We start from the raw sequence: 14,233 nt of genomic DNA, 5'->3' as shown, positions 1-14,233 counted from the left end.
AAGTTTATTAAGTGTAACTTTTCCAAGATTGTTCACATGAAGCCTGCTAGTGCCACATGCATCTTAATGAAGGTGTAACACCCAGATTTCTAACACCTTTTTTTTTTCTTTCTTCATCTTAACCGGTCAGGCATGCTCATTTAATAATGACTAACCAGCACAAGTAGATCCACACACGATCCAACAGTTCATCTTTGTGTGGGAAAACACTACATGGGCACACCCTAGGTATAATATTAGTCGTCTTGCTGGTTTGACAGTCAACCGTCTGCGTTCAGATTGTTAAATGTTATGCTCTCATGCCATCCGTTTAATGTTTTGTCTTCAACACTATACTATTGAATGCGTCGCCTCTGTATTTCCTGTGTATCGTCTTTTGTCGTTCCATTCCAGCGTACCAGTATGGAGGAATGTTGTGTTTTTTTTTTTCTTTGTCTGAGCATTAATAATATATAAATTCATGCAGTTATATTTAATTTCTATTTGATAACAAGAATATCCCAGTCTCCAATGTTGCTAAGCATGCAAATGTACACGATACAGGATGTATTACACTATTATGTAACCCCCTGCATAGAGCATTATAAGTAGACATCCTCAAGCTTGTAGAAAGTGAAAAATGTGAGCATAAATGTCACAATCATTTTTTTAAAATAAGGCTTTAAATATCCTGCTCCTACTCAACCTGATGAAGCTGATTCAACACAGTGTGTTTGCCACCAGGGGGCACTAGAGTATTGCTAGTAATCACACACAGCATGACTTCTGTGTTTTACTGCTATTAAAATTTATTTAGGAAAATCCAATCACAGGCTCTTAGGTATTTGCTTATTTAAATCCAAACAGCAGCCTTTTTTTGGCCAGGCAGTGTGTGTAATATGAATGGTTTTAGAAAGTTGACTTTTGATAATTGTAGCAGAAGGGTAGTAGGCTAATATAACCTATTACGTATATCTAATTAGCCATTTCATTTAAATGCTCGTTTTTTGGGGGTTTTTTTTTTCTTGATTCATATAATATTTTCTGTTTTCACTATGTACAGCAATGTATTTAGTATCTAAATCAGTGGTCACCAACCCTGTTCCTGGAGATCGACCTTCCTGAAGACTTTAACCAACCATAATGGCTCCAACCTTAATCGTGCTCACCTGATCATCTAATCATTGCCTTAAGAAGTTCTTGATCAACTAAAACATGTGTTCGAGTTTGCTTAGAGATGAAAACTGCATGATGGTAGACCTCAAAGAAGAGGGCTGGTGACCACTGATCTACATTATTGATTTATTACTTTATTTTCATTTACTTTTTGTTTAATGTTAATTTGCCACAGTAAGAATATATTACAGGCTGAGAATATCTGAATATTTCTATCTATCTTTCTCCCTCTCACTCACTCACTCACTCACTCACACACATATATATTACACACACTGCCTGGCCAAAAAAAGTCTGCTGTTTGGATTTAAATAAGCAAATACTTAAGAGCCTGTGCTTGGATCATTGTTGCGGTGATTAATATGTTTCAGCTGGCGACAGTTCTTTTAACCCTAACTGATGCAGTGTGTAGCTTCTTATTTCTTACACAAGCATGTCGGAAGATGTATCTGGTGGTCGTGGAAAAGATGTTACTGTGTTTAAGAAAGGGCAGATTATTGGCCTGTTTCAAACAAAGAAAACAACTAAGGAGATTGCTGAAATCCCTGGAATAGGGTTAAGAAGTGTCCAACGCGGTAGTAAAAGCTGGAAGGAGAGTGGTGAACTGTCCACAAATATGGTGGGAAAAATGAATGTTCAAAATCTCGAATGATTGTGATCGGAGATCTTTAAAACACTTGGTGAAGTCACATTGTAAAACAAATCGAGAGTAGAACTCATGGCTATGTTTAATAGTGAAAGTAAGAGCATTTCCACATGCACAGTGTGAGGAGAACTTACAGGATGTGAGGTTAATCAGATAAAAATGACTTCAATTTGCTAAGGAGCATAAAGCTTGGACTGAGGAGCAATAGAGAAAGGTCATGTGGTCTGATGAGTCCAGATTTACCCTATTCCAAAGCGATGGGTGCATCAGGGTAGGAAGGGAAGCACATGAAGCGATGCTTCTAGGTTGATCTAGGTTCAGCAACATTATGCCGAAATAAAATGAAGTCAGCTGAGTACTGAATGTACTGAATGACCAGGTTAACCCATCAATCGAATTTTTTTTTTTTTTTTTTTTTTTTTTTTTTGTCTTTCCTGATGGCACAGGCATATTCCAGGATGGCAATACCTAGATTCATCTGCCTCAAATTGTGAAAGTGTTTCAGGGAGTATGAGGAATCATTTTCACACATGAATGGGCCACCACAGAGTCCTGACCTTAACCCCATTGAAAGTGTTTGGGGATGTGCTGGAGGAGACTTTAGTGTGGTTCGAGTCATCCACCCTCGATACAAGATCTCGGACAAAAATGTATTCAACGTTGGGTGGAAATAAACGTTGTCACGTTGCGCAAGGTTGTTGAAACAGTGCCACAGTGAATGCACACTGTAATCAAAGCTAAATGTGACACAACGAAGTGTGTGTGTTATAATATAATATGTGTGTGTGTGTGTATATATATATATATATAATGAGAATTGTGTGTGCGAGTTTGTATTAAAACGTTTAAAAAAAGTTTACACTCTTAGGTATAGCAGTCTTTGTTTCCATTTGCATTGTATTTTTCCATAATCCGTATTCATGGTTAAATTGTGCTATACATGGGAGCTGTTTGGGATTCAGCTTTCGTTCAGGAAGAAGAAGAAAAGAGAGAGAGAGAGAGAGAGAGAGAGAGAGAGAGAGAGAGAGAGAGGGAAAAAAAAAAATCATCCACGGATGTAGCGCGCATGCGCAGTGCCGTCCGAGGCGTTTAGTGATGTAGCGCGCATGCGCAGTTTCCGAGTCGGGTGGTAGAGAGCAGAGCGTGCGCGCGCGCGCCCGCTTCAGTGAGTGCAGTTGACTTACAGCGGGGCTGTGAGGAGAACTGACGCGGTCCGCTCCTTTTTATTTTTTCGTCCCCAAACAATTCATTTCAAGTGCTTTTTAAACTTTTCTTTCTGTTCTTTCGACAGTCGTGTGAATAGCTCGTGTTAAAGTTTTCGACCCTCGACGGGTTGAAGTTACATTTGCGAGGAGTTTTTAAAGGCTGGGCCTTTTTTTTTTTTTTTCTCTTTTTCTGTAGCTCGGTTGGAGAACGACTTTGCCGTTTTTTCCCCCCGTTGGTTTGATAAATGCTATTTACCAAGATGGACCTGTTGAACTATCAGTACTTGGACAAAATGAACAACAACATTGGCATTTTATGCTACGACGGTAAAATTCTATACTTATTGTTGTTGTTGTTGTTGTTGTTGTTTTTTTTTAGGTTATGCTAAATTTGTTGTCGTGTCCACTTTTATCCCGCACCCTTAACAACTTCTTCAGTTCAAACTGAAGTAGAAACAGCCTTTAGAACCAAATACAGCATTATACAACCATCAAAATCTATCAAAAGGACGGGTTTGTTATTCTTTCAGAAGCATATCAGGGTCACACATGTCTTACCAAAGGATTAAAAGTGGTAATGTTAGACACTGACCTCATGAATGTAGTGTAATGAGAGCAGATAGTGATGGAGAGTAATAGTAAATAGACTGATGGAGGAATAAAGCATGGCAGTAATATAGACTGATATTAATACTCAGTGATCTTTATACCGTTTTTGCTTTACTTTGGTGTCAGCGTATAGCTCTAGAATCAGTACATCACACTGTTCACCTCTGTGAAGTCATTCAGAGTGCATTCACATGTCTGTTCTTCATGTATTTCCTCTACAGCTTCAGTTCTCCGCATGATGTTTTACTTGGAGTTGGTGTTGTGTTGTGTGACCCATCATAAGCTCTTGAAGTTTTCTGGAGCGGTCTTTTACAGCCGTAGTATGTTAAAGCATGGACTCTGAAACTTGTATTGAGTGACTCTTTATTATTATAGGATGTGATAGACTTTTTATTCATATGCGCACAATGATGTGTTTAAGTTATTGAGGTTTGGGTTAAACCTGTTCGATTCAAGTGACCTGTCAAAAGGACGAATAAGTAAGAATATTATGATTACCGTTATGATTTAGTGAGTTAAACGAATCTTGAATGAAACAGAACAGGGGCATGATACTAGGCATATAATGATTGCAGTATATAGAAATAGGACACATTGGACAAAGGTTTTAAGTTTGGCGTCCATACTGTATATGAAAGAACACAGAGATTATCAGGATCATTTTATGGGTTTGATAAAACTTTGCATTTGTTCTGATTACCACATGGTATTACGGACTTTTCCTTTAACCGTTAGGTGTCTTCTTGTTTACCGTCACACCGAGTGTTGATACTGTCACGCAGAGCGATCCAGTTCCCAGACTGGATCCTGTCTAGCGTTCCTGTGTAATGGTGCAGATGTTGATCAGATTCCTTGCTACATCCTTCCTGTTGTGAAACAGCAACGTTCACAGATGTCTATAAAATCCACAATACATGCTGCTCTTTAACAGAACCGAGGCGCACGCACGTGTGTGTGTGTGTGTGTGTGTGTGTGTTAGTTATCTCATAGGTTTTGGGGGTTTTTTCCTCCCTTGCCTTGACCTACAGGGACTTTGATAACTTGACATTTTCTCCAAAGCTCTCATGATGGAGAGTAAATTTGTTGAAAGATCTATGGATCTGAACTAGGCATAAACATTATTGTGATCTTCACCTGGCACAATATTGGCATTGACTTTATTTTTTTTTTGAGAAGAGGCAGTCTCAAAATTCAGTATGATGATATTTCAGTATCACGGTTTTCTGATTGTTCAGTGGGATAACAGTTTGAGCAACTGTTGTGATACTGGAGTTGTTTGATTACTTGCACTTGGGTTTTCATTTTGAATTCCCAAACTGGACGAGTGTCAGGACGGTGCGTAGCGGTCGAGTTCACAAATGAAGTGTGTGATCAGACTTGAGTGTGTTTGGGTGGAGGGGAAGGTGTAAGGCTTTCCCCCCGTTGTACCATGCAGTACCAGACGCCTGTTGTCAGCCGTAACCTGTCGAGAACAGAAACGTGTCCCAGAAGCTTCAGCAGGCGTGTGTGTGGGGGGAGGCATATTTAATTTATGCCTTGTTCTTAGACATGTGCTGATGTTAAGTTTTCAAATAGTACTAAGGACCTTACTTTATAATGGTATACTATGTTCTTCTGGTGAACAAAATATGATTGACATGTGCCTTCAAATATGATCTAAAAAATATCATCTTGGATGACTGCTCTCCTTTTGCTGCCTTCTAGGTAGGACAGAACTTATTTAGGTTCGTTAGCAAAGTAATATTTTAATTAATGTCACTGTGAGCAACACTGGAGTCATACAGTGTTATAATGATGCTCTATTATTCTTTCAGTATTCTCTTAGTAGGGTCTTGCGATGTCAGGTCGTAAAATTGATGATGTATTGTTATAGTGTCCAGCCCTGGAGTCGAATTACTCCATGACCTTTTCAATTTTACGTGCCTGAAGAGAAAGCAGGCATGGCAGCCATAGTGACTGCACAAACGACCAGAAGGTTGCGGGTTCAAATCCCGGGACTGCCAGAGAGCAACTCCAGGTCTCTTGTAAACGGCTCTCAACCTTCATCTTCAGCTTTATGCTGGGTTGTAACGTGACTCAGTTGTAAGTCACTTTGGATAATTGTGTCAGCTAGACATAAACTGGTAGGTGGATGTTTTTGAAAATACAGATTAGTTGTATCAAGTGTTGATAGTACTGTTTTGGTTTTTACCATATCACCAGAAATTGTTCCCATGGTTATATTTAGCACGTTTATAGCAAGTTATTGTTCAGACATACAGTACGACCGATGGGATGTATGACGATATGATCTCGTTCCTGTGATATGACCTCAGTAAAATCTCTTAAGTGAAAGTAGCCCGTGTTGGTGCTTTCTTAGTAAAATTTCTGAAAAATAATATATTTTAATGTGACGGCATCTCCAAGTATGGTGGTATAATGATCTTCATCTTTTCTACACGCAAAGTACGACTTGGTAAATGCTTATTGTCTTAATGATTTAAGAAGCTGCTTCTTCCTCTTCCTTTGTCTGATGACTCATCCTTGTCTTGAGATATCAGTCCAAAGATAAGCTGGTGTGTTGATGGAAAACACCTAGCCCGAAGCATGGGACTGTTGATGTGACATTGATGTGGCTGAGATGGCGTTCAGCTCTATTATTGCTTGCCTCAGTGTTCAGCTTTGCACGTTGTGTGAAGTTGGTGGATCACGTGACCCAGTGACAGGGGATGTAAATACACAATCACGGCTTTTTTTTCGCTTGCTGCAGCACGGCAGACTTTCCAGCTATTTTTGCTGCGCTCCAAAGAATCGCCTGAGCACACGGCTATACATACTGAAGCTTCCAGGGCACCCAGAGCACTGCATCATCCCTTAAAATAGGCCCGTATGCATGCTGGGTATTTGTGCACTGAGAACTGGAAGTGCATGCTGGTATGTTGGCTGGCTTGTTCAGCATTTAGGTTCATCCCATGAACTAGCACGGCTTAATCCTTTTCTCACCAGTAGCATATTGGATTTGCTGCCCGTGACATGCGGTAACCTTAGCCAATGAAGGAAAGACTAGATTTCTTGTGTTGTGGTGGTGTTGTATATCTTGATTTCAGTGTGGCACGTGAAACTTCTTGGCCCCGCAGCCTGAACAAGCAGCAGTCAGCATCGGCAATCTGCCAGGAATATTCTATAAACAGTGTATAGTATCTACATTCAGTATGTACTGATGGTATGACTTGATTGTAAAGCCAGTTTAGTCATGTAGATAAGATGGCAGTTGCTCAAGCCTTCAGTAGTGCAGGAGCAGATTGTTTGTGAGTGGTCGTTTAATAATATTTATAAAGTTTAAACCAGCCAGGCCTGTCTGGATCTTTACAAGTTGTTATTTTTTAATAGGAATGAGCCTGGAATGAGCTTACAGTACTAGTACTACTATTTAGCTGCGCTACAAGAACTAACAATAGAAATGCGTGGTACACTTGTGCTTACTGTGCCTGTATAAGGGTTTACACGACAACGTTTTCGAAAACTTTTTATGCGTTTTTGCTCTTTCGTGTACACGACGCCACCGCTTTGGGGCCTGAAAGCGCAAACTTTTTTGAAAACGGGTTTCAAAGTGCAAGTTTTTACTGTTAGCGTCTCCGTGTAAACGTGTGAAAACAATGACGTCGTGCGCACGCGTATCATGTGTTCAGTCTATAGGCGTGCGCGCGAGTACTTCAAAACAATGCTCGAGACTTTCTAAACTTCAATGGCGGACGACAGGACTGCGTTTGTGCTGCTCAAGGTTTTGCGTTTATTGACGCTTCTCCACCAAAGTGTAGATTTACTGCAGCACTACTACGACCAGCGGAGACGCATTTGTTACATACGCCAGATTATTAGCCCGCATCTACGCCGACGAGGTGTATTCAAAATGCGTGTTTGGGTAAGAATTGGAAGGACAAGCAGTTGGTGGGAAACTTTATCAATGGCGTCATTGAAGGAAAACGTCTGCATGTCAAAAGCCTGCATAACACACGCATAACACGGCGTTTTCAGTCGTTTTCACGGATCACGTATTTTGACAACGTTGTCATCTGTACGTGAAACTTTTCCAAAATGCAAAGGTAAAATATTTCCGTTTTTAGTACATCGTTGTCGTGTAAACGTACCCTAAATGTATACTATGACAAGGACATAGGCATGTGTTTGTTAGCAATATACACGCGTGCATATGTGGAGGGATTACACGTTCATGATTGTGACACACGTTATTGGCATTCGAACTCGAAGCCTGTGTTTAAATTGAGCGTTCAGCACAGTGAGGTCTTGTAATTGACTTGTTTAAAGTTGTTATAAGTTATGGGCTGATCTTCTCAGCGTGTTCCCAACCGTTACTAGGAAAAGCAGCGCGAAAACAATTGTTTATATAAGGTTAGCTTACTGAAGTCTGTTTATACTTGTATAAAATGTTGTGTATATGTATACTAAGACTTTCTCAAAGCCAAATAAACAGGAGCAAATCTGAATCAGTAAAGTCTTGTTAAAATATATCGGTTCATTTAACTAATAATTAAATGATCGGTCACTAACTGCAGGTATTACTGACCTTTATTAGATAATCTTTCGCACTAGGAGAATATTAACAAGTGCTTATGTCAAACAAATGAGACCAACACAAGGTTACAGTGTTCTGTCCAGTTTTACTGGTTCATTTTCTTGCACCTATACGTGTTGCCTACATTTCAAGCCCTGATTCGTGGTTGACTTGTAGATTTTGGAACCAGTGAATCGACTCTCTTTGGGATTGATTTCTACGTCAGCCAGGATGGAGACGGGATAACTTGACACGCGAACATGCATGGAGGTTGAAAAAGAGGTTTTGATAGAGCACAAAAGATAAATAAATAAGTATGGTTCATCACGTATATTGCCCTTCTAGTGTTTCAGACAAACAAATGATTACAAATCGAACTTTTTCACATAAACACAAGTGAGGTCATGAGGCCAATGGTGTAATGTAACATAGTAAGTTCATGTCATCTAGTGGAGGTCGTACTTTTATGAACCATGCTGTCATTTCATTCAGATTTGGAATCCGTTGCCAACTATTTTAATTATTGGATCTGATTGAGTTTGTTGACTAGTTGTTGCAGCCCTAGTTCTTATTGGGCATTGTGGATTTAATTTCACTTCGAAATGGGATAAACATTGGTTATGATTATTTGCTTTATTATTTTTAAAGTGTTATTTACGTCGTTAATGTTACTTATAGTAGATCAGTGCAGACGTTTATATATTCACATGGGCCTGGGTTATTTTTTCTGCTCAGATAAGCTAAAACTACAAAACTATTCACGGAACGTAAAGTTTACCGGTTCAGAAACGTGCATGTCTAGTTCCTTTTGGTTTTATGATTTAATAGCTGCAAGCCTGCAAGGCTACCAGATCCTTCATACGGATACACTATTCTAGGGCTGTATGCCAGCAAGCAGAGTTTAAATTCACCAAAGCCCAGTTGGCTCAGACTGAAATGCTGACTGTCACTTTTTTTTTTCTGCTGAACAAAGGCGATAAAGCCAACAGGTGAAACACACCACATACCCCTGCCAGGACTCCCATTTTTCCGCTCACTCCAGGCATTCATTACGGACATAAAGAGCTTTGGTTGCTGTCTGCTTTATGAATGTGAGGGCAGATCAGATTTCAGGCAAAGGGGAAATATCATTATCCACAAACATTTATAGTATGATCAAGGAGTTCGAAGCACTCGCATCCACCCCCTCTTCAAAACCCACCCAATTATGTTTTAAAACTCGAGGTGTCTCGTCTCCCTCTCGCTATGACTGCCAAGACGAGGCTTAACTTCTTTCTGCTTTCTAAAGCGGTGTGTGTAGGTGTGTGGTAACTACGATGGTGCGGGTTGGTCGGCTCACTTGTGTAACAAAATCCCATCCTGGCCTGACGTTTGAAGTCCTTAGAAGCGCTCGCCTTTGATCATTTGTGCTCCTAATGAGCGCCTTTCAGCAGATCAGAGGTTGAACGCATCTCCTCTGACATTGATAGGGATCTTTTATGACTCCCAGTGTAGGTTACTGTATAATGCTTGGAAGAGATGAATAAAGCACTTGAAAGCCCAGTTTATTCACAAAACACGAAGTTGGTGTATAACTCTGGTATGCGGTAAAGACAAATTCTGTAAAGACCTGAAGCACTCGCAGCTTCTTGATCTGTGCCCATTTTTCCAAATGGGAGATCCCATTATGATCGATCTTCTTGTATTTATAAAGTCCCGAAGACCGTACGGCCTAAACCTGACTTTTTCAAAAGGCACCTTCGGGCACTTGGTTGAAATGGGTGAAACATCCTCCTTTCTGCTCTGTCACCCATGAGTCAAACTGTAAACTGTAATTCGGTCTTAATGGATCGCTCTCCAATATCACAATAGCCTGCGACACCGCCCTGCTCCCCACCTCCTATTGAACAGCCTCTCTGGAGGCGAATGCAAATAAGCTATCATGTGTCAAGGGTCTCTCTAAGCCTCATATGAGCTCGCTATCTTTTCTCTATTACCCACTCCCGACTTCTGCCAAAAAAACAATGATGTCATTCCCGTTGCCATGGAGCAAGGACAGACGAGCCGAAACATGCCAGTCAGGAAAATAGGGCACTTGTTGTGGGAGAGGCCTTGTAGTGAACCTCTGCATGATGCAGATTTACACATTTTTAAAAAAAATTTTTTTGCACTCGGCTGTTTGTTTGAAAAGTCTGGAGAATGATTTAGGATTATGCATCGTTTGAATGATATATGCCTCAGGGTTCAGCAAAGAAAAAGCAGTCTGCTATCTCAGACCCAGGGTTTCTCAGAATAGGCCTGTTGAACTTGGATTTTGCTCAGTAAATCTCATAAAAAGTTGATTCTGAGTCGCGCTAACCTCATCCCAAGTGGAAAGTCCCAGTTGCTCCACACTGCCAGTTGTAATTTTCCTGCTCTCCTCCCACACACTGTGCTGTAAATATGCAGCCCTGGTTCTCAGCAGCTCTTCTCTGAAATGGCTCTGAAACGCCATTAATTCAGATCCGAAATTGCAGATGCTGTAAAAGTAGTTTTTTCAATAAGTGTAATGCTATGCTGGTCTTCACCCTGGTGGTCCAGTTTCAGATCAAAAGAACAAAGCCGGACTTTGATGTGCTACTTAGGGAGCTTTTTTTTTTTCCCTTTCTTTAAATATTTTACACCAGCGTTAGTCTTATACTGGACAATGAGACTTTCCAGGGTATTAGACTTACTCTCGCTCCCCGTAAATTCTGTCTGTTTAGAGAAAAAATATCATCTTGCTTTGCTGTAATGACATAGCAGGCGTTTTTGTTTTACATATCTGTGAAATTCTTTCTTTCTTTATTTATTTGTTTATTTGGATGGGGTATTCATTTTGTTGACACTTAATGTTATTGCCAGTTACCTTCCTGTATACTAACTGGAACTTTTAGAGAAGCATGATCATCAGTAAAGCAGTCTAATACAAAACTTCTATCCATTGATTCATAGTAGAATTCACAGCAGAACCAAAAACCCAAAACCACACGCTCCTATAGAGCCTTTCTAAACAACAGGACTGCCTACAGTAATGCTACATGAGTGTAAAGTGGAATATTTTTTTTTAACCTTGATTGTTCTGAGCTTTTATCCAAAGCCCCTGATTGTGCAGTATTAATAGCAGGTATGTTGTGTTTGCACGCAGGTGAAGCAGCGCTGCGTGGCGAGTCCAGAATGCAGCCCATGTCTTCTACAGTCAATAACCACAGGACAGCTCCTCCTCCCATCAGCCCCAGCAAGAGGAAACACAGCATTGAACTGAACGACGACAGCATGGACCCCAACAGCGAGCATGTGGCCAAGATGAGTCGCCTGTTCGCTACACACCTGTACGTGCAATCTGTTTCCATTCTCTGCTGATGTTCTCGGTGCTTTAAAAACCCCATTCACACGTCGTCGTGTTCTCAAGTCTTGAAGCTGTATAAACATTATTATTTTCAGTCCATTCTGCACAATATATAAATACGTGGACATTTATCAGCCATTATCAGTCAGTGATCAGTGTCAGTGATCTCATCAGTGTGCGATACATAGGCATGTGACAGTATTTCATTTTTACACCTTTCTCAGCAGTTACCTAACCTTAGTCTTGCGGAGGTTATTGTGTCGTGCATTACGTGCTCAAATCTGCGTAGTCAGACTTCGGAGGCCTCTTTAAAGATGAAGGATCACAAAACATGTCACTTATGCATCATGCACTTTCAAGCGCAGCATATAGCTGATGCTTATTATTTTAAAATGTGTGCGTATTGAAAACAAAACCTGCCTGGTGAAAAATCTGTCGCTGCTAAAATTTCAGCATGAGGGATGGTCTAAACCAGTCATTTGCTATTCTGATCACAATGTTTCATTTAAAATCTTTATTACCTGTGCATTAAATCCTTTACTCGTTGAGCTGCATAACTGGGAAAAGCCTTAGCAAATCCACATTTAGAAGTTCTGTGTGTCCGAATATGTCCGTCCTGTCATATGTAGATTACTGGAAGTACACACACAACGTGTCCCTCAAAAATAAGGCCTTTACGCAAACACAAGATGGCTGCCATCCTATGCGCGTCCTTGGAAATGAACGTAATGCGTCTGTGTGGTGCAATACCAACATAAGTATTGGAGGCAGTATAGCACCATGTGACCAAAGTACCTTCATGTCTCAAGTCACATACTTATTTACTGTTCTAAAAGTGTTGAGTACTAACAGTAATGGTTTTCCTTTTACAGGTAGCGTTAGAATAATAATAATAATAAAAAGAACCGGTCATCTGGATTTTCTAAATTAGTAAATATTTTTGACTGTCTGGTGATGGCTTTTGATTTGAGGTGTAGATCATGACGACAATCGCAAGCGACGGCGGACAGATTTAAAGATCTCGTCGGTCTGTTCAATGTTGCTGTGCATGAAATCCTCACGAAAGGAAAAGCAGCTTGGGGAAGGACTGAAGGATGGCATCATTGCTGATGCTTGTGAATTCCTCCCATTCCAGGCACACAAGTGGAACACGTGGCCCATTTGTGGTGCGTCTCCATTCTGTTGTGGTGGAGCACACGCGCATTCCTCACATTTCTGCTCAGCTTTGGAACAGCAACATCCAGTCATGAGACACAAGACATGACGGTTTAGTGTCAAATAACACACTGCGGTGCAAGGCAGATCTGTGTGCCACAAATTAGGGCACAAGTGTGAGAAAGAGAGAACAACCGAAGCACTCAGAGCCTCAAGGGTCTCGCAGTTGGTGCATTCTCAGCATGGCAAAGTATTTCTGTCTGCACTTTCTAAAGGAGGTGGGTTTTTAAATCAGTCAGCCCTGACTTACATTTACGTTTGCTCGTTTCATGACCCGAGTATTATAAGATTCTATCTGGATGAAGAGCAGTTTAGAGATCTGGGGCATCAAAGTTTTCACATTCCAGCTTGCAGGATGGTAAAGTACTAAAGTTCAACGTCGTCTACACTTCAGATGTACTTCAGATGAGTACTGTTATACTTCTGGGGCAGTTAGAAAGTAGATTTTTTTGAAAGAGATGCTCTTTTGTTTTATAAGGTTCTCTCTGACTCTTTCTCATTTAGATATAAACTGCAATCTCTTTCACTTTCAGAACAAGATATTTTACCATAATGTCATTTTAAAGCATTTAACAATATAATTCAAATACTTTAGTGCCCGAGCACCCACACGCGCACAACTTCCAACCTCTTAATACTTCTGCTGTATTCGCAGTAATACACGGTTTCAGTTTATTAAGTATATTGCTTTTACCTAACTCATGTTCGTTACCGTCGGTGCGTGAATAACGTTCGGATCAGGTTTGCCGAAAAGGCATCCCACCTGAAAAATCCCAGCCCAGACAGAATAGTATGTTTGTGCTGTTGTTACTGAGGCTGAGCACTGATTCCAACCCTGATGATACCCTTATGGTTCATGACTTCCTGGTTTCCTAAACCGAAATAAAAAAAACATTAGGTTTCAGACGTGCAAGAAACTTGCCATTATAGTCTCTTTTACGTGCGTTTTCTCCTCTTATTTAGCCATATCATAATATACGAACACGTTAATACAATTTCCAGGCTGGGAGGAAAAAAAATTATATCCAGCATTAAATTAGCTCTGTTGGCATGCACCTTGAAATATGGCAGGGTAATTTTTTTTATTTTTTTTTTAAGCCCAAGCTTGTAGCGTGTGTTCAAAACTGCAAATCTCAGCAAAACCACGGAGGCTTATGAATAAATATGATTTGTCGCAGTTTGAAAAGTTTTGAAAGGCGCATTGTTCTATGTTCAGAACACTGCTCCTGTTTCTTGTGGTCTCTTTTGGTCAGCAAGTTAATAAAAAAAAAAAATTTAAGTATTATTCTCGAACGTGTTTCAGCATAACTCGGTTCTTTAGAAATGTTCATTGCTAATTTTAGTTTCTATGATCTCATAGCAGTCAACGCACTCGTAAGTTCATTTCTGCGTGCCGTTTCAAAGTTTGAGAAGTTTTAGCGTTCTCTCCAGCCCGTAGTCTTTCACAGTCTCTTTATTTATGAGTAGTATGTCTCTGACACCTGACACCGTGGGCTTGAGGCAAC

At 40.3% G+C, this 14,233-nt stretch overlaps 1 protein-coding gene across 2 annotated transcripts in view; it reads left to right on the top strand.

The window, feature by feature from the left end:
- Positions 1-14,233, top strand: part of vgll4b (vestigial-like family member 4b) — a 42,771-nt gene that overhangs the window by 19,044 nt on the left and 9,494 nt on the right. The window contains exons 1-2 of one of the 2 annotated variants that reach the window (XM_053653628.1): positions 2,848-3,333; positions 11,313-11,496. In XM_053653628.1, coding sequence (XP_053509603.1) covers positions 3,252-3,333; positions 11,313-11,496 — 266 coding nt within the window. In that variant the 5' untranslated portion in view covers positions 2,848-3,251. Of the gene's footprint in view, positions 1-2,847; positions 3,334-11,312; positions 11,497-14,233 lie in introns of those variants that run through there. The other variant, XM_053653629.1, reaches the window with a different exon arrangement.

This window comes from Ictalurus furcatus, chromosome 21 (assembly GCF_023375685.1).
Source record: "Ictalurus furcatus strain D&B chromosome 21, Billie_1.0, whole genome shotgun sequence".
Taxonomy (NCBI): domain Eukaryota; kingdom Metazoa; phylum Chordata; class Actinopteri; order Siluriformes; family Ictaluridae; genus Ictalurus; species Ictalurus furcatus.
This window is presented reverse-complemented; position numbering and strand designations above follow the sequence as displayed.